Source organism: Acipenser ruthenus, chromosome 18, assembly GCF_902713425.1.
Source record: "Acipenser ruthenus chromosome 18, fAciRut3.2 maternal haplotype, whole genome shotgun sequence".
NCBI lineage: Eukaryota > Metazoa > Chordata > Actinopteri > Acipenseriformes > Acipenseridae > Acipenser > Acipenser ruthenus.
The window spans coordinates 3,031,969-3,052,673 of NC_081206.1; the positions used below are offsets into that span (position 1 = coordinate 3,031,969).

The 20,705-nt window shown below is 40.9% G+C and overlaps 2 protein-coding genes across 2 annotated transcripts; both read left to right on the forward strand.

Moving 5' to 3' along the window:
* Nucleotides 1-1,357: 1,357 nt before the first annotated feature.
* LOC117411992 (sodium-dependent lysophosphatidylcholine symporter 1-B-like) lies at nucleotides 1,358-13,882 on the forward strand. Its single transcript, XM_058990837.1, has 14 exons — nucleotides 1,358-1,585; nucleotides 3,448-3,585; nucleotides 3,967-4,091; nucleotides 4,986-5,118; nucleotides 7,038-7,116; nucleotides 7,680-7,834; nucleotides 8,229-8,319; nucleotides 9,239-9,360; nucleotides 9,972-10,055; nucleotides 10,745-10,828; nucleotides 11,950-12,062; nucleotides 12,190-12,333; nucleotides 12,856-13,035; nucleotides 13,452-13,882. Exons 1-14 carry the CDS (start codon nucleotides 1,514-1,516, stop codon nucleotides 13,492-13,494), a joined length of 1,563 nt encoding a protein of 520 aa, XP_058846820.1. The 5' UTR covers nucleotides 1,358-1,513; the 3' UTR covers nucleotides 13,495-13,882.
* A 1,089-nt stretch (nucleotides 13,883-14,971) lies between these two features.
* Nucleotides 14,972-20,068, forward strand: LOC117430817 (peptidyl-prolyl cis-trans isomerase FKBP1A). The gene is made up of 5 exons (XM_034051358.3): nucleotides 14,972-15,162; nucleotides 15,261-15,308; nucleotides 16,826-16,938; nucleotides 18,311-18,454; nucleotides 18,809-20,068. Exons 1-4 carry the CDS (start codon nucleotides 14,994-14,996, stop codon nucleotides 18,437-18,439), a joined length of 459 nt encoding a protein of 152 aa, XP_033907249.2. The 5' UTR covers nucleotides 14,972-14,993; the 3' UTR covers nucleotides 18,440-18,454; nucleotides 18,809-20,068.
* Nucleotides 20,069-20,705: the final 637 nt, after the last annotated feature.

Here is a 20,705-nt window from a genome sequence, read left to right on the forward strand (position 1 = left end):
CTTTCATTACCATTGAGGGTTCTTCAATAGCATTAGGTTGGCAGATTAAATGGTGTAGAGCAGTGGTGCCCAACCTGTGGGCCGTGACTAAACTCCAACTGGTCCGCAAGCAACTCCCACAGTTTGGTTATGCAATTCATGCAAAAACCCATTTCTGAGCATGAAATGACTTATTATTACTGATAAGAAAGTTCGACTGTGAGCACTTTTCCAAGTTAGTTACATTAAATCAGAGTTTTCCTAAGTTTCACAAGACTGCTCATACCAGTAACTACAGATAAGAAAAAGAGCCCACATCTTAATCTGGTTCCAAGGAGGAATTATGCATTACAATAACAAAGGCACACACACGTTTTTAACATCAGAGCAGTGCTTAGTTTTTCTAGGTTCAGCTCTTAGTATCCTGCTTGCAATTTACTACAATAGTCTTTCTGCTGGCTGTAACATCCTTTAAAACACAGTACAGAATTCTTACAATATTGAATATTATCACAACTTCTCACAGTCTATTTTTAATCACATTCTCCAGGGATCAGCTTGCTCCCAGCACGTCTACACCCTGTAGGAGTGAAAGTCCTGATCATGCTCTGCTCTCAATAGGTCTGTAAAAGTGATTACAGGCTCTATGCATTTCTGCACATCCCAGGTGTGGGTGACAGTTTAGAGCGCCTGGTGTCTGCAAAAACCTTCAACCTTGTTAGCCAGGCAAATTGTCCACCCTTCATGCACATGGTATGTGATCAACTGAGAAGGTAATACAGACCTGGTATTGATTCTAAGGAGTGTGTGGATGAACGCTTAATAATATACATACATCTTATAGCACTTTCCTTTTTGGCAGTCTTGGAAAAGGCTAAAGGTAGTCCAGACATACAAATCGCTTCAACTGATTTTTGAATTAGCAGAATCCTGCTTTACTTGATTCATGTATAGCTGCCTCAAGGCTCACACCTTAAGTAGTTGGTTGCTTGCAGCACGTGGTGGTTCAAGTGGCTTCGTTTAGTCAAGGTCTTTTCATGCAGTGCATTGTTGTAGACAAATTCAAAGAAAAAACAGCTCTATATCCAAGGAGAAAAGTAGTCGATAAACTCAAAACTCACTATTTTAACAATTTGCTGCAACGATCTGGAACGATTAATACATGTACAGAAGCAAACAAAACGAAAACTACGTTTGTTAAATAAAATATGCAGGCTGCAAAAAAATGTACAACTTTTTTTGTACGTGTAAATATCATGCAAATTAGTTCTACTCGTATGTTTTTAATCCACATCTCAAAGTTTAACCAGTGTCATATGATATCAGCACGGTCATATCCTGTGTCAAAACACATTGCATTCACACATTATGTAAGGAATCTACTGAAAAAGCTAAGATATTAATATGCAAGCCGTCTTGGGCGGAATGAAACACCGACGATTGGCATCGTACAGGCAGTACTGTAATTGCACAACTTGTGCGGGGTTACTACAGGGAAGCGTTCCTCGCTGTTCGTGTTAGTGCGAGTAGGAGGATGAATGAGATGCAAGATAAGGAGAATCCCGGACCAGAGAACCGTGGACTGAACCACGGGGATCCAGACAGAGTAAGTTTTAGTTATGATTTTTTTTTTTGTTATTCTGAGAGTATTTTTTTTTTTTTTTCGAATCACGGCTATTGAAATTACCGCGTTCAGGGAAATTAATCCAAAAGATGCGCATTGTGTAATCTGAAATTATTGATTGATATTGCTGTTTTTATTGTCTTTTTGTAAAGTTAGAAACAACGTGTTTTATATACTATACCGCAGTCATGTTTTGGCAGTACTGTAGTTATTTTCACATGGACAGGAAACAAATTTACTGCATGCTATATTACACATTTAAAACCTGCAAAAAATGCTCTTCCTTCTACAAGCGTATAATCCAAGCATTTCATATGGTACAGTTACCCATATCATTGTGGAATATGAGAAAATGACCGAAACACACATAGCGCAGTGTTTTGTTACCGGTACATCTGTTTGCAGTTGGATGTTTTTCCCCCCGTAATGGAACCCCTCAAATCCCTAGATTCTTTAAATCATCTGCTACAGACGACGACATTCCTAATAAATTGTAAGGGAAACGTTTTATACTGCAGCCTGCAACAGTAATCTGCATGCTGGTGCAGTATTGACAGTTATTACCACTAGTGTAAATAATGAACACGTTACCTTTGCAGTAAAGGGTAATACCTGAGCTGCTTCCACACCTGTGGGGCTGGGTTCTCATAACATGCATGTTATTAAGCTGTGATATAGGCTGTTATCTATTCAGGGATAGGAACATAGTTTGTAACTAATAGATCTGGGTGGGATTAAAGGGCGAAGCAAGCCCAACTCCATCTCAATACTTGCTTGAGGCTTGTGTATATGATTTGTTTTGCTGGCATCTTTAACTGGTTTCATTGTTGCTCATTAAAAAGATATACAAAGAGGTGCATGTATTATTCTCATATACAACATTTTATATAGACATATACAACACACTACCACAAGGATTGTGAATAAAGGACATGTCTTGAATGGTTAATTATTATTATTTATTTCTTAGTAGACGCCCTTAGCCAGGGCAACTTAAAATTTTTACAAGATACCACATTATTTTTACATACAATTACCCATTTATACAGTTGGGTTTTTACTGGAGCAATCTAGGTAAAGTACCTTGCTCAAGGGTACAGCAGCAGCGTCCCCCACCTGGGATTGAACCCACGCCCCTCCGGTCAAGAGTCCAGAGCCCTGACCACTACTCCAATGATTTGAATGGTCTGTAAAAACACCACCCTAAAAGGAATACTCTTGATATTTTGCGGACCACATTTCCCTGTATTTTCTATTGTAGTGGTTTTAAAAAGGAGGTATAAAATAAACCCCTCACTGGATAACACCTTGTCAGCCCCATAGAAATGAGTCTTCTGTAACTGACAGCTAAGAAGGAAGCAAAATATTATCAAAGGGGAACTACAGGACATGTTTCCAAATGCTGTTCTGCTAATTTCTGTACTGATAGTACTGGGAAGGGACACAGGGCTAAAGAACATCCTAATTAAATTTGCAACAAATTAGATTGAAACAGCAATTGATACAACTAGTATTTGTGTGTCTGTTTTCAATCCATACATGTGTCTTCTATATAGATATCTAATCACGTGTGTGTCTGTGTATTATATATAAATTGTAGGAGATGACATTCTGCATAAATTATTGATTATGTATTTGATTATAAGTTTCTTTATTTCTATGTTAAAGTTTTCATATTTGAGGATGCTCAGTCCTTTTGATGAATCAAACACAGTGGAATATTTATGAAACTGTGCTAGACTGCTGCTGGGTTCTTAATCAGAAGCCCAGGAAAGTTACATGGATATCCAGCTTCATTGTATTCAGTATAAATGCTGATTGAACTTTGGCACGTCTCCTTGCAGGTCTCCCCTTCGCAGAAAGGGGCCGGGAGGCTGCCTCTGTCCAGGAAACTCTGCTATGCGATCGGGGGAGCTCCGTATCAGATGACTGCCAACGCACTGGCCTTCTTCCTGCAGCTCTTTCTGCTGGATGTGGTACAGGTTAGTAAAGCACACTTCTGCCTGTGACCTTAAACAGAGGCAAAGAATGATCGTCAAGACTTGGAGAAAATGTACGTGTTGTTTTGTTTAAAAAAAAAAAAAACTCTTGTCAAGTCTAAATTGCAGTAAATGTCTGGTGATTGATTAGAACCGGCACTTAACACAATGCCTACAACATTTTACGCATTTAACACCCTGTATCTCAGGAACCACTTGAGACACAGGCTTCAGATTCAGTGTTATTTACACACACACACTGACGGACGCAAGCACACACTGACACACACACACACACACACACACACACACACACACACACACACCCACCAGTTAGGCTGCTCACATGTGCTGCTATCAGTAATGTGCCTCTGTTTGGTTTAGATGGAGGCATTCTATGTGTCCATGATTCTGTTCATGGGCCGGGCCTGGGATGCTGTCACAGACCCTGTTGTTGGATACCTGGTGAGCAGAAGTGGGATGACTAGATATGGCAAGCTGATCCCCTGGTGAGTTGGGTAATATAAAAATGGAGCAATTTAGCACCAGCATTAATTGTATTAAGTGTGCACCTGTTCAACCCCACGGGTCCTTACGCACGCTGTACTGAGTGTCTCCTTTATTCTTCGGCCGTTTGGGACGAAGCTGTACTGCAAGTGCACGGCTACAGTGCCATCGATCTCAAATCCTAATTCTTTTATTAGTTGCTGTCGTGTTAAAGTGGGACAGTGGCGAGCCTCCCTGATTTATACTGAATACAATGAAGCTGGATATCCATGTAACTTTCCTGGGCTTCTGATTAAGAACCCAGCTGCAGTCTAGCGCAGTTTCATGAATATTCCACTGTGTTTGAGTCATCAAAAGGGCTGAGCATCCTCTTTAAATAATTCTCAAACAGGAGAAGGTCTAGTATTGTGCTGCAGTAAAGTTACATTAAAAGAAGAAGCAGAACAGGGAAGGAAATGGCTTAGATTTCTTTTCACAGATGCAAAACTCTTGAAACAATATTCTTGAAATGTATTTGCTTACGATTGTAAGTCGCCCTGGATAAGGGCATCTGCTAAGAAATAAATAATAATAATAATAATAAAAATGCCAAAAAAAAGCTATAAGGTCATGACATTAGGTGTATAAGGTCCGGTTTTGTTTACAAATGAAACCCTGGAGATAACAGTATATTGTCTCATTGGCTACTCTATATCTATTCTGTGCTGCTTCTATTATACTGTATAAAGGACTGTTATAAGAGACAGCATTTCACACAGGTTGAGCTGCTCAGCTTTGCTTTGCAGTCCTCTTCCCGAGCTGCACAAGGCCAGTAAGAGACACCCGACACACCCTGTGTTACTGTTTGCCAGTCTTGTGCGCTCTCAATGCTAAACGATCCCTGTGCTGTGTTGCAGGATGGTGCTGTCCATGCCCTTTGCAGTCCTCATGTACTTCATGCTGTGGTTCACCCCCGCTGACACCATGTCTCCTGCCTTCAGCTTCTCCTGGTACTTCATCACCTACTGCCTCTTCCAGACCTTCATGAGTGTAAGACACCCTCACACTGCACTCAGCGCTTTGGTTTGCTACCTGACATAGAGGTGGAAATACGAGAGCCAGTGCCTTGTGTTATGAGCTGCTGCAGATTTTAATCTGAGTTTAGTATTACACACCCAGGCTTGTGACCTGTGAGGTGTGTGATTGACAGCTCATCGTCACACCTTAGAGTGGCTTGAACCTCTGTACAGCGGGAGTCTTAATTCAATCCCACGTGAAAGCATCTAATATTACCCCAATTCTTTTTTATCCTTCATCTCCCAGCAATTTCTTTGTGAACAACAATATAATGTAATCTCTCTGCCAAGCCTCTGGTGTTTTGGCACCAAAGTTTTGTACAGACAGGCTGCATTAGTTGTTCTTTCCAAACAAAGAATTACAGCTAATGTTCCTGCGAGCCAGCAGAGGGTTTAAAGTAGCCATGTATATTGTTTTCATCTTTTGTTCCTGGCCTGGTTAACACCATTCTATTTTTTAAAAAAGAAAACTTAAGCGTTTGGAAGTTTGTTTTTCATTTAGCTTGGTGGTAAATGCTTTGTAAATTTGGCACGAATGGCAAAATGAGAGAGGGGAATATATAATTATTTGTTCCAGATTATTCTACGGGGCCAATACGGGATTAGTTATCCTCTTTTGATTTCCTAAACTCAGGCTGGCAAGACATGTCGATTTGCAGACTGCATACGAAAAAAAAAAATTCACAGTGTTTGAGTCAGGCTTTTCAGAAACAAAATGCATGTTTTTGTTTTGGTTTGGTGCACTTTGGAGCAGATGTGAAAGCTGTGGAGGGATTGGGCTGGAATTTCCTTTCTGTCAGAGGGAACAAGGGGTTCACTGTCACAAACATCTTGCTGTGTGAGCCGGAGGGCAGGCCAACAAATAGCAAACCCAGAGTCGGTAGACTGCAATTCAGTGCTGTTGATTTAATAACCTCTGCACTGCCACAGTCCTCAGTAAAAAAAAAAAAGGGTGTTTGTTATGCGCTGATCCGTCAGTCCATCTGTATTCACAAACCTTTTATTACAAATTTTATTTGCTTATAATCTGATTTTATAGAAGAAGTTTTAATCTTCTGGGTACTGTGTGATTAATTACCCAATCGGGAGGACCCTCTGTATGACCCTGTACTGGTTTCGTTAAAGGGAGTCAGCGATCCTCTTATCACTTTAAATACTGACACACTGTGTGTTGGTAGCAGTCTTTCCATTTCCCTTTTTAAATTGACGGTGCGGACTGAGGCTGCTGTTTGGAAATGATGGCGACACTGTTGACCGCAGCAGAATAGACTGTTCTTTTTTTTTAAGCACAATCATCTCCTTATGCAGCCTGTTCTCAAGGAAACGGCTGAGTGACACTGACACTGCGGGCGTTGCTCAGGGACCGATGCGTTCACAGTAGAGACCAAAGCCACCCTCTGAAGCAGGCCAGCTGCGTTAACTCTACAAAAAAAAAAAAAAACATCCTAAGATGTAAGCTACCTCAAAGCCAGCTTATAAGTGGCTAGTGTAAACTGGGGTATACAAGACAAGTGACAAGGGTGGTAGTTTAATGAAACATCCCTCAGCATACCGATTGCAGAACAGCATAGCAAAGGCATGGTGAAAACATGTTAAAGCACGGTCGTGGATGGCAAAGCTCAGGTATATATCAGAATACATGTGCAGAAGCACAGTTATTGTGCAGCATAAGCATGGCAAACGAATGCCGAAGTTGCCATGCAGTTAAATCAGTTTTCATCTCTGAAGACGACCCTCCAGTCTACACCCAGCACTTGGAAGGTCCTTTAACTTGTTTGTGTTTCAGAGAGAAAGAGTGAATGGAATTAAAGCAATGCCAATTAGAATAAAGTGGAAACTCAGCAAATCTGTCAAGAAGATGAGTTGATTTGTTGTGTGACCCTGTGTCTGCAGTGCTACCATGTGCCATATTCAGCTCTGAACATGTTCCTGGGAGGAGATCAGAGAGACAGAGACTCAGCCACAGCATACAGTAAGTGAAACGATTCACAGCTGTGAGTAATTATATATATATATATATATATATATATATATATATATATATATATATAAATAAACTACTGGAAAGCGGTACTATGTGTTTGGTTGTGTTCTAATATTATTAATAATAATGACACATACAGGCATAGCTTGGATTGCAGAGCCAGTCCGATATCAGAAAAAGATGTGATCTGATTTCACAGCATGTTTATGGTGCAGATGGAAACACAGCTGTCAATCTAGGGAGTAGGAGTGCAACCCACACCCAGCTTGGTCTCAGTGTCTAGTGAGGTCAGCGACACCCAGCTCCCCCAGGGAAACAGTGGGTCTACTTCCTGAGCAGAGCGATGTATCTGCACTCTGATGCAATCCCATGCTTACACAATCTAATAGAGTCCAGATAAGGACTGCAGACAGACCTAGTGATATAACACATATATCCCTGCGTGTTGTGTAGTATAGTCTTGAACATGCCGTGCATTTTAATGTGTCTGCGCTGGTCTGTGCCGTCTCGCTGCACGCTGTCCTAATGAAAGCTGCTCTTCCTCAATGCAGGGATGGGGATGGAGGTGTTTGGGACCCTGGCAGGAGCCACGATCCAGGGCCAGATCGTGGGAGTGTACCACGCCAAGACAGCACAGACCTGCGGCATGCTGAACTCCACAGAGCTCAACAGCACCTCGCCACTCGCCGACACCCTCTCCAACACGGTCAGCTTCTCTCTGATCAGCCCTTCTGTTGTTCTGCACAGTTAGATAACAATACAAGACATGTGTGCACACTGTACATCTGCAATGGCACAACAAGCGCTCAGGAACGCAAGTGGCAGCTCATATTGTGTTGGCATGTAGAACTGTGAACAGGTTGCTGCCATTCCTATCATTGTGGCTGTTGATAATGAGTAAACTTGCTCCTTTTCGTTCATATTCCCCTTTGCCTTTTTTGAATGTATTTTAACGTGCTTTCAATTCAGTCATTAGTTTTTTTTTTAGCTGCACAGATGATGTTTTCACTCGCTGCCGTCCAGACGTTGCACTGTATATCATAACGACATTGCTAGCTGCTGTTTGACAAACTGCTTAACCCTGGAATACTGTTTTCCAGAGAAGGGCCTATGCGATTGCAGCCGCAGTCCTGTGTGGGATTCAGATTGTCTGCTGTCTAGTCATGTTCCTGGGAGTAAAAGAGCACCCAGGTAAGACAGATGAGGCGCCCGCAGTTCTCAGGGTTGAGCTTTAACAATCTCAGTTTATGGCACTTCCATAGCTCTACTGTATCATTTTTATGGCAGCACCATGATTTAGATTTAATCCAGGCCCCTGTCAGAAAATACATTTATTTTAAACCCTATAAAAAACGTTTAGTATTTTCAAGAGTAAGTAGCGCGGTTCCGAAAAATATCGCGTTCTACTATCCCACGTGGTGCTACAACTGTTTAAATAACGTACCTGTCGTTTTTATTGTCATTGTTAACATCCTGTGTTATTGCTGTGTTACCTGTTTGACAATGTAGGCAATAATCCTTACACTATTAGTGCACTAGAGCGGCCATTCTGAAAAGAGCTTTGAAACAGACTTTAAAGTTATAAGTGTAAAAAGTTGTCAGGATGTTAACAATGACAAGAAAAATGACAGGTACGTTATTTAAACAGTTGTAGCAGCAGGTGGGGACGCGTGACGCTATATTTTTTCAGAACCCCGCTACTTACTCTAAGAAAAGACTAATAAACTCTCAAAATTAAAAAAAAAGACTATTATGGGCTGAGTCGGAGAACAGGCTTGTTTTTCTGTTTACCAGTAAAAAGGAGAACTATGAGAGGATGTCTATGTAGGAAGCTGGCACATCCCCTGACTCCCCAGCACGCTGATTCAAGGCTAGACTGAAAACAGCTTGGGTTTAATCTGGTTTTCAGTTTGCTCCCTAGCGGTGCAGAGCCTCTTGGAAGGGAGGCTATGTACAGACCTTGATGCTGTTAAAGTTGACAGCACTGCTGTGCCTATACATACTGGAGTGCCATAGGCTTAATTTAATCCAAGGTCACGAAATAAGATTGTTGTAAACTCTATTTAACAAGATGGTTTTTGTGGCTGATATGCTCTGTGGCTCCCCTCAGCTCCCCTCAGCCCATTGGGCAGAACGAAGATGCCGTTCTTCTCCGGTCTGAGGTGTATAGTAAAGCACACGCCGTACGTCAGACTTGTTTTCGGATTCCTGTTCTCATCACTGGCTTTTCAGGTCAGTAGACTAGTATTCCTCGTACACTTACCTTAACTGATAAATGAATAAGGGTTTATTTTTTCCCCTGCTGTCGGGAAGGTATAATTTCATGAAGTACGTAAGTAAGCAAGATTGGTAATAATACACTCATTATTATTATTATTATTATTATTATTTGTTTATTTAGCAGACGCCTTTGTCCAAGGCGACTTACAGAGACTCGGGTGTGTGAACTATGCATCAGCTGCAGAGTCACTTACAATTACGTCTCACCCGAAAGACGGAGCACAAGGAGGTTAAGTGACAGGGTCACACAATGAGTCAGTGGCTGAGCCGGGATTTGAACCGGGGACCTTCTGGTTACAAGCCCTTTTCTTTAACCACTGGACCACACAGTCTCCACACAATCTCCATTAGATTTTGTTTCTCACAACGGTAATCTCCACTAAATGAAACATGCCTGTGATTCCATTAACACGCTCATTCAATCCGTATACATACATTACTTTTTTAAACTCAGTATTCTGTTTGCGCTAAAGGTTTTTTTTCCAGGGAAACAAGTGAATTGAATTGATCTTCATATTGTGAAGCGATGTGATATCAGGATGTGCTGTGTTTACTGTTTTCAGCTGTCCCAGGGAAACCTTGCCTTGTTCTGCACTCATGCGGCTGGATTTGGGGCTTACCTTCAGCACCTCATCCTTACATTCCTGGTAGGTACTCGTACTATCAAATCTTTCCTTCTCAACTCCAGCCCACCCCCGATAGCCCCCTATAGCGAACCTGCAGCACCTCCATCATTTCCTGAACTCCCTCTGCCTCTCAGTCCCGGACTTCCTGTCCTGAACTCCCCCTGCCTCTCAGTCCCGGACTTCCTGTCCTGAACTCCCCCTGCCGTTCAGTCCCGGACTGCTTCTCAATCAGAGGCTGCCAAGTGGACCAAACTGTGCTGGTGTTGTGGGCTGATGTCAGTTTGGGGTTAGGTGGAAATCAGCAAGCTTACTTCGCTTGTGATCTGAACCTATTAGAAATGGCATGAGAGGCTTGATACACAGACCCAAGGAACAGACACAACATTCCGGTATAGGCAAATCATCTTCCTGATTTGAATGTGTGAAATATGGAGAGACACATGCCTCGCATAGAAACTTTATACTTGGAGAAATCCCTCCCTATAATGAATAAATACATATCTTTACCAAAAATTACCCCAACATGTCATCAAGTTTAAAGAAGTGTTAAGCAGAGTTTGAAAAGGATTGTTGCTGAATAGTTGCACGCAGCTCCGAGCTTCTGTAGGTCCATTGGATGCACTGCAGACTGTGGTGACTTTCTAATTGCGTTTGCATTCTCTTTTGTTACATTCACCTGATGAAATAAACATCTGTTTATATCTCCACAGGTTACGGCCACTCTATCGATCCCCATGTGGCAGTTTCTACTTGTTAAATTTGGAAAGAAGACCACACTTTTTGTGGGCTTGTCTGTAAGTTTTTCAAAGCCAGGCTCTCAAGGTGCCATTCATTTCTTTCACTGCTGTTAGTTGACCTTTGTCTGTGGACCATCATATTCATAGTGTATTTGTTTATTCAGCTGTGGTCATAGTCAAACTTTCAAATCCATGCGTGGGTTTAATTTGAATGTTCGTCTGCAGTAAACTAACTTATTTCCTTAGTTATATTTGGGGAAAATAGCAGAAGGAAGTAATATGTTTTGTCAGTATTACAAAGAGCCAAAGATTGCTCCACATCAAAAACACACTCTAACTTACAGAAACGCAAACCTGCCTAAATTCATAATTAGACAGTAGGGTCTATTTAAACAGTGATGCAGTGAAATGCTGAAGCATTGCGAACACTCGCACGCACTGTTAGATGTAGGATTTTCATAACCGTATTACACACATTTTAATTATCAGGGACAGTATTTAAATTCACTGCCGTTTAAATCAATCGATTAGTATCTTCTATGAAATAACAATAAGTGATGATGCAGTACTTTTTACTGTAAAATGCAATAAGCAAATTTGAAAAAACATGTTTAAAAACTTTTCAAACATATATAACAAACCAAACACTGCCCATTCACTAAGACACCATGATCTGCTGTCATACGCTTATGATAAAGGGTTCAAAAAGACTCTGAAATAAAGCGTTGACAGACACCTAAGAATAGTATCCATGGCATTGAAATGTGCTGTTGTTAAATGGAATGGGAAATAAGCATGCTGTGTGTTATACACTATACCAAGGTCCCTGATGGGCACAACTCTGTCTTAATAGCTTTTTGGAACAGCTTTTAGTCCATAGATAGTAGAATGGATGAAAAGCCATTCTCACTGCTGCAAGCTGTTAGTGCAATGTGCTGCAATATACAAGAAGTGAGAACTAATCAATGGGTCAGCTGTCTGAATGCATTGTCACAAATAAAATAAAAGGTGTGTATCTTTATTAGAGTAATTCCCTTCTGGTTTTATTGTTATTTTTCTATTTTTAAACCTTTTTATAATGTTTGCAATAATATTTGATGTTTGCATAATTATCAGCAAAAAAATTGGATAGATTAATAACAATCATAAGCACTCAGAATTCTTCCTTTTCCTCTCAGTGCTTTATTCCAGCTCTCATCTCCTTAGCTTCATTCAAAAGCAGCCTGGCTCTGTTCTTCGCCATGTCTGCGTTTGCTGGGAGTAGCTTGGCAGTTCTCTATCTACTACCATGGTGAGTGATTTCGCTTGCCATACATGCAATGTGCCAAGGGCTTGAGTAGAGACAACAAGGGTGGACAGAGCCAGTATACCGTAGACTCTGCTGTTCATACTGTCTTTGTGCTGGTCCTTGTCTGCAGGTCCATGCTGCCTGACGTGGTGGATGATTTCAAAGTGAAGAACCCCACCTGCACTGACCTGGAGCCTTTGTTCTACTCCTTCTACGTCTTCTTCAATAAATTTGGTGGCGGGGTGTCCCTTGGAATTTCAGCCATGAGTTTATAGTAAGTAGAGTTCAACACACGAGATCCACCTTCCTGCCTATTCCCTCCGTGCCCTGAAGATTAACTTACTGTTGAAAAGCATCCATAGACACCACACTCAAGTGCCTTCAAAAATGTATTCCATTGGCCACCTTGCGATCTACTCACCACACCCAGTTTTCTGCAGACCAGGTTTGCTGGGGGCTAGGTTAAATTACAAATGCCATCTTAAGACTGCAAAAGCAGTTTCAGTCATTACAGGCTGCTTTGTAAAGCCTGAAATGGTGTGAACTGCTATGCATTGGAAGCCTATAGGACCATCCAAAAACCCTGTAGTTTCCTGTAGTATACTGTGCTCACGCTGTGGTCGAATATAGCAAACTATAGTATTTTTTTCTGGGTTATCAGCACTGACTTGGATGTAACCCTTGGGTCTCTTTCCAAAGCAGTGGGTCTCTTTCCAAAGCAAGCTCAGTAAGTCAGCCTGGCTTGGGGTAAATGCACCAGCAGATCTGAGTCTGAGTGCTCTGTGCTGTGCCTCAGTTTCGCAGGTTACAAGCCGGGGGCCTGCTCACACAAGCCTGCAGTGATCACCACTCTGAGGGTCCTGTTCGCTCCGGCCCCTGTGGTGCTGCTCCTGCTGGGCATGCTCATCTTCTACTTCTACCCCATCAACGAGGAGCGGAGGAGAGAGATCAAGAGAGAGCTGGACGAGATACAAAGGTAAGATGGGGGGGCTCAGCCCTTAGACAAGTTTACCGTGGTACATCTGCACAGTCGTTGTGCTTTTCCATGGTTAGCTATGTTTTTTTTTGCCTACCATAGTTCCCAATGCTTTTCCATGATTGCCTGTGTTTTTATCATGCTTTCACCCTTGACCCTTTTATGAGGGGCATCTCAAGTTTGAGAACACCAATGGCTGGTTTCACAGACCCTGATAAGGAGTTAAAACTTAGACGAACTTGCTCAATCAAGTAGAAAACGTTTTTGGCTAGTGCCTTCATCGGTGTGCTGATTATATGACATTATTGCATGATATCGATTTTGCAGTTGCTGTTTTATTTTTACGATTTGATTAAAAATGAATATAAAATTCGTTTTTAAAAAGAACCCTCTAATTTCTCTCTCTCTCTGTTCAGGCGAGAGAAGGAAACCAGGGAAGATGTGAACAGTGCTTTCTAGTTGTGCTTCATTATATGTGCTTTTACAATCTGCTGCCAAAAGGAAACCAAGTCAGTGCTACTGTACTGCCATGTGCACTCGGAGGACTTTCACACAGGTTGGAATTGAAGGGTCAGTCATTGTTAGTCCCCAAATGTCATGTTTCTGGACAGGATTATCACCATTTATGTTATATATAGAATATAAACAGGCATTCTATTTTCCTACAAAACCAAATACTGTTGCTTTATATTTGTACTTTCTATAATTGTTTTGGTTTAATAAAACCGTTTGATACACAGTGACCTTGTGGCATAGTCACAGTGTATTATAGTATGTCCTCTTGTCTCTTTTTTAAAACTGTTGTTGCGTGGTTCAGGTATTTCATAATAAACTTTCACCACAGTGACGATGGCCTGGTCTCTATGAAACAGGCAGGTCTTTATAAAACAAAAGCTAGTCTTATATTCCTCATTTCATTGAAGAACAGAAGATTAAAGATTCTGTGTTGAACAGGTTATCTGTTATTTATCTGACAGTAGGAAACCGGGATGGTATAATGTCTTTTATTTTGTCTGCTTGCAAATTATTATTATTATTATTTTTTTAAATAATTGTGCTTTTCTATATATTTTATTTAATGCTGTAAATCTATATACAGTAACAGTTCAAACCCGTTTGTCTTTTTTTCTGCTAACGTGCGTTCCATGTTCATTGAAGAACACAGCTGACTGTAAATGACCTCTTCGGCCTCAAGGAGGCGACATTGAGCTAATGTCAGCTGTGTTCTTATTTTCCATCCAAATAGCTTTGCCATGCATGCAGTAATTAATAACTCATGAACGGGCTGATGGAATGCAGTTAGGCGTGACTAGAATAAATAGGACTGTTGGACCTACGTGCATGGGTCACATAGTCTTATTTCATAAATAACACTTCACATGCACTGTATGGTGAACTGTGTAGTAAAACTGGTGTAAACAAATGCAACTTTGGCACATAGAATTGAAGACATTACTGCGGATATTACGAGTGTTCTAGAAGCCACAAAAGAACTCGAGAACCTTTCTGCAATGAACATTCTAACAGGAATGAGTTTTGTAAACGTCTAGATTTCGGAATAATAGAATGTGTACCGTATAACAACAGTGATTAGTGCTGTCAGATTTATTTCCCTAAGTCTCGGCCATACTCCAGTTGTAACATACACGGTTGCAAAAATGTTATCTACGTAATAATAATAATAATAATAATAATAATAATAATTGATTTATAGTTCATAGATTTCTATAAAGCGCTTGCAGGATTCTTTAACTAGTAACGCGGTTGCACAGTCAGATGTATTGACAGCATGCATTATTACAAATAAAAAGATGTTGGGGATGCTTTGCACCAAATATGAATGAAATGACAGATCTGCTTGTCGCCGGGTGGGGACAAGACGACTGTAACAAAACCACATGGCTGTACCACACCAGCAATCCAAATGAGAAATATCCGCTCCCATCCGGGCATCCCTGATGGAGGGGAGAAGAGGCGGCGCGCCGTGTCGTCACGTCACGTCACGTGTGCGCGCACGGCGCTCTCGTCCAGGAAGGGTGGGAGCGGCGCTCTGGATCGTGCAGTTCAGCTCAGAGGGACGCGGAGACAAAATGGGAGTCGAGGTTGAGACGATCACCCCCGGAGACGGTACGGATCTGCTGTTTCTTATCGAGCGACCTTGTATTCCGTTTGTTTCTGAGTAGATTATAGCCGCTGACCTGTGTGTGTGTGTGTGCTTCTTGCAGGAAGGACCTTCCCTAAGAAAGGACAGACCTGTGTGGTGCATTATGTCGGTGAGTCTGGCGTCATGTGTTTGTTAGGCCGCATGGCAAAACAGCGACAAAAAAAGAAGAGAAAGCTCGTTGTGTTATTAGTGAAATCTTACTTGAATCGGCTTCACATTTACTGTGAGTGAAATTATACTATAAATTATACGAGGGGCTAGGGATGTGTTTTCACGTAGAGGCTTTTTCTGCTACGGAATGATCAACCCATTTTTAATATACAGAAAAAAAGAGACTGAAGGAGGTTCAGGGATTTAAAACCTGATTTATATTTCTTTGGCTCGGATTTGAACAGATCAGCTGCGTTGCAGAATGCGTGCACATAGACGGGCTGATACATTGCTATTGATGTGTATAACATTGTATTCTGTGCTGACCTTGTACTATTTAAATGTAGGATGCAAAGGGTTTCATTGAAGTCCCGTTTTCTTGCGCTATTAATTATACAGTACAGTATGCACAGGACAGAAATCTGCCGCAGAATGGGTTTCTAGGTCACTGAAGCGATACTAACCAAAGAATACAACAATTGCATCTGCCTTTTATCTATTGTCGACATTTTAACATCACGATAAAAGTTAATTCTCAAAAAAGGTCATTTGAGTAACGTTGTGTAACGTTTGTTAAATTTGACGTTTTATTTCTTAATAAAAAGTGATTTCTACAACAAATGCATAGATTTTTTTTTTCTCAACGTCCACAGCATGATGTAATGCATATTGTCAGTAGAGCATTAGACATCAGTCGTGTAATTGCACCCAAGAAGATAGGGCGTTCTTTAATGGTCAGTCCACAGAGCTATTGCTGTTGTGCGGTAAAGTGTTACTAGTCGAAATTAATATACATTTCACATCGTTTCTCAGGACCCCGTTTACACAACTGTACAGCCTAGGAAGCAGGATAATTAAACACAGCCTTCTGTGTGGTTTCACTGAAGCCTGGAACAACTGCATATTTAACACCAAGGACCTTTAGAAGGAGAACATTGTTTTTAAGGGAACGATAACATCCTTTCCACTGTCCTGATAAAGAAGGTGGAGTCCACGTCCTCCTGTTTATTGCGTTTCCTGTGCTTTATTGTGCTTGGTTTACAAAAAAAAACAAAAAAAAAACTGCAGGATCTTTATTTTGTAGTAACACTGGAGTGGAAAATAAAACATGTCAATGCATATTTCTAGTTTGTGGATTAACATTTAATAAATTTCAAGTTTACTGGAAAAAGCGATTGCTTTGAAAAGCTTTCCTATGGTGCTGTCCAGGAAATCCCTGAGGGTGGACACCAAAGGAAGGAGAACAGCTCCACTCTTTCCAGCCTCGCCTCTATATCTGTGCAGCCCTGGTGTGTGTATCTTTTAAAAAGGGCTTGGATCAGTCAGTCGTGTAACACCGAGGGCACAAATATACTTGAATTGTATAAAGTGCATTAGACAAGGCCTCTCCGTTCTGCTCTTTCTCGCTGTGACACCTCCATTCTTGTGCTTGTGCAGTGTGGTGAATGCAGTCGTGTGCTCTGCTCTTTGTTCTAGGCTCATTGACAAATGGAAAGCAGTTTGATTCCTCTCGTGACAGAAACAAGCCCTTCAAATTCAAGATTGGTAGCCAGGAAGTGATTAGAGGATGGGAGGATGGAGTTGCCCAGGTATGCAGCTTACTCTCTCTCTCTCTCTCTCTCTCTCTCTCTCATTCTCTCTCATTAATCTTCAGTAAATTCTCATTTAAAATATGTATTTCCACCCACACAAATATCTATGACTTAACATTTGATAACTTAAATGAATATTATGTCTTACAACTTGTAGTGTGCTTTTTAATAGTTACTCAATGTCATTTCGTATGCTTTCTATGATGAACCACCTTAGTCTCTGAAAATGTGTGTGTATATATATATATATATATATATATATATATATATATATATATATATATATATATATATATAAAAAATATAATAATGTGTGTGTGTGTGTGTGTGTGTAGAAGTACATTATTATCCTGGCTGTAAGAATGCCGACCCTCCAACTGTACAGATTGTAGCTCCTTATATGTGCCTGTAATTTGCTTGGTTATTATAAACATACTTTGTGTTTGCAGGCAACCGCAGTCATTTTTAAAGAAGGCATACACAATATAATTGAACTGTGTCACAGGAAAGGTTAATGTTATTAGTCATCTCGAGCATCTTGCAGTACTTTTAAAACGGATAATGTAGGGCCGCTACAAAGCGTCTGCTAAAATAAGCCTGGTGCACTTCCCTTTCAGCTAAAAGCAGGAGGGGTAGATGGTGACCGTGGCCTTCGTGGACCCCTTAGTTCGATGGCTGACATCAGTTTGTTTTTTGGGTTGGAAAGCCCTTGAAACCATTTAAAGTGATACTAGCCTTAATCAGCTAGGTCAAGGGTGGCCAAAGTAGGCTGTTCCAAGCCTATTATAAAGTGTTTAATTGAACCAATTAAACCTCTGTCCAGTCCCTGAAGAAATTCATTATATCCTTTTACCTGTTAAACCTGGAGTGGAATGGCCCTCCAGGACCGTGATTGGACACCCTGAACTAAGCCCCGCCCCCCGTAACACACACATGCACGCACATCTTCAAAATGGGCGCTGTAGCACACAGCTCTACCATGCTGTCAAATTCACTTTCGAAGTACTTGGATGATGGTAAAATCTTATTAGTGCACATTACTGCGTAAGAGAGCCTCTTAAATGGACGGATGTGTTTCCTCCCCATGAGGATATCCACTAATAGGATTTCAGACTTGTTGTAATTTGATTTAAATGTTTCCCTCCTCTTCCAGAATACATCTTCCACATTTTCTCTGGTCTCGAATGTGCATTTTTTTTTTTACATTGTTGTTACTGTAAGGATTTCTCACCTGCGTAGTCGGTTGTGTTTTTGCCTTCCAGATCTGTGCACTCCTCTCTGGTAGAGGTTTTCCTATTCCACTTTTTGTAAAACCTCTGGACGTGAATAACCCCAGTGTTTCTGCTCTGCTTTTTTCCTGTTGTAACAGATGAGTGTTGGTCAGAGAGCGAAGCTGACATGCTCACCTGATTTTGCCTACGGGTCTAAAGGCCATCCAGGTATCATCCCGCCCGACGCCACTTTGATCTTCGATGTGGAGCTCATAAGGCTGGAATGAAGCAGTGTATTTTTTGTAAGGAATGATACTTCTGAACAGAATTAAACTTGCTGTCTCAGTCTATTGTACAAACTGGGTTCTTGGGATATTTAGGAAGTAAACGGTTTAGGATTATGTTAATTAGGATTAGTTCTAGCTAGGGCACTGAAAGCTTGTTTCTCTGATTAAACTAGAACTGCAGTTTATCTTCAGGGACTAACAACGTACATATTCATCCTACTAGTGTTAACTGGATATGTTGAGGAAGAAAAAACACATGCCTGGAACTAAAAGAAAGTGGTCAAATGAGTCTCAAAATGGAAAGCATGTTATAACCTGGAAATAGTTGGAAAGGCTGCTGCAAAAGAATAATTGTATTTTTTTTTTCAGGTTGCCTCCTACGACAAGAACACAAGAGAAAGCTAGGAGCGTGTGCACTTGAATCAGGGGCTTGTATAGCCCCACCTCGGTCACTGTTTATCCATATAGAATCTGTGTATCGGTGAATCTGCTTTTCTCACACACCCTTCCTTTTAAACTATGGGCCATAACCTTAAAAACCTCAAGTTCTTAATCTTGAATTTTAATTGTGCTTTTTTTTTTTTTTTGCTCTTCGTGTAGAATCCGTTGTGCATGATCAAGCATTATAACAATATACCAATGAACAACAGCAAATGAAACTGATGGATGAGTACAGTAGTGATGTGTGGTACCGCCCATGCCAGACCATTAAACTTTGGTAATCTTTGTATTGCTGACGTTATATCTAAAACTAAAGCACACAGTCTTAAACCTTGCTGTCTGCATTAAAAACGGAATAATGTACCTGCTCTCTGTTATAGTTTTGAAAGTTGCGTATGAAAACAATGTAAGATTTGGCACAATTAGTAAATGCATCCCTGTGCATTCTAACCCAGCTTGTCGGTTTGGTTAGCTGTGGAGTGCAGGTACCCTGTCCCTGTAGTTTGTTATTGCACTGGAACGTGTATCTCTTCCCTCTTGCTGTATACAGGAGCAGACCGATATTCCTTCATGTGAGTGTGTGGAGACCTCCTGATGTACTGTATTCATGGCATCCCTTCATAACTACAATGAATTTGCATGGCTGTTTAGGAACTCCATTTCTGTACTCTTTTAGGGTTTCAATACAGGCTTTTTTTTCCCCCTCGAGTCGGGCTGTAGTCATAAATCCACAATTGAGAGAACAATACTGCAAGACCGTGCTGGGGAGGGTATGTTAAGTTGTAGTTTTCTTACGCGGTGCCTAAACATGTGGGCAGGGAACCTTGCCATTGTATTTTTTTCAAATGTCAACTATATATAAAAATACTATATATTATACACAGACCATGTTAGGCTGAGCAGTTTTAAAATTTTTACAACTGATAGATGTTACCAGTAATCTCCCACACTCTTAGTCTTTTTGTGGGGCCACAGAGGCGTCCTTTGTAACTAAAGGTGCTGATTTAACAAATGACTCAAATAAGATGCTGGTCATCACAATTGTCGATGTATCCTGTCCAGTGTGGCTTAATGTCCTGTACTGCACTGTGTATCTGCTGTGTGCTGAATAGGCAAGAAAACCAATGATGAATCCAATTCTGCTGTTGCAATAAACTGCTTTCTACCAGCTTTGGGGAAAAAACAAAACGTGTGTGTAGTATTTTTTCAACAAAAAAATGCAGGATATATTTTAATAATTTGTACACTCCGAAGTTTAAAATGTTGAACTTCTGAATTGTGTCCTCCAAACTGAATTTCTGTTAGCGACACAGTTTCTGTCTGCATTTGACAGAAAATACCACTGAACTAAAGGTTCTCAACCCCGGTCCTCACACCCGTGTCTGCTGTTTTCATTCCACTGAGCTCTCAGGTACTTAACTAGACCCTTCATTGAACTCATCATTTGTTTAATCAGACCTTTGTAATTTCTCTGCTCCTAACAAGTTGCAGATTTCAAGTTACTTATAAGATTTTACAGTTAACTTGAACTCTCCAGCTCTTTAAGAGCTGAAAACAATTAAGGCCTAATTAAACCGTAGTTTACAACCAGAACTGTGCACGCATGGGCATGTAAAGGACAATCCTTAACATGTTTGACACATAAAGGCAATTTATAAATGATTTGCCAAATGTTAAAGGTAAAAAAAATCACTACACTTACAGCCTTGGCTTTAGTTTGTGGTGTTTGTTCAGGATCTTGAAGTTCTCCTCTCCACGTTAAACGGAAAGGTAAAGTGATATCCAGACACCCATGTTTTAATGCTGCTAATCTGATTCTGCATGC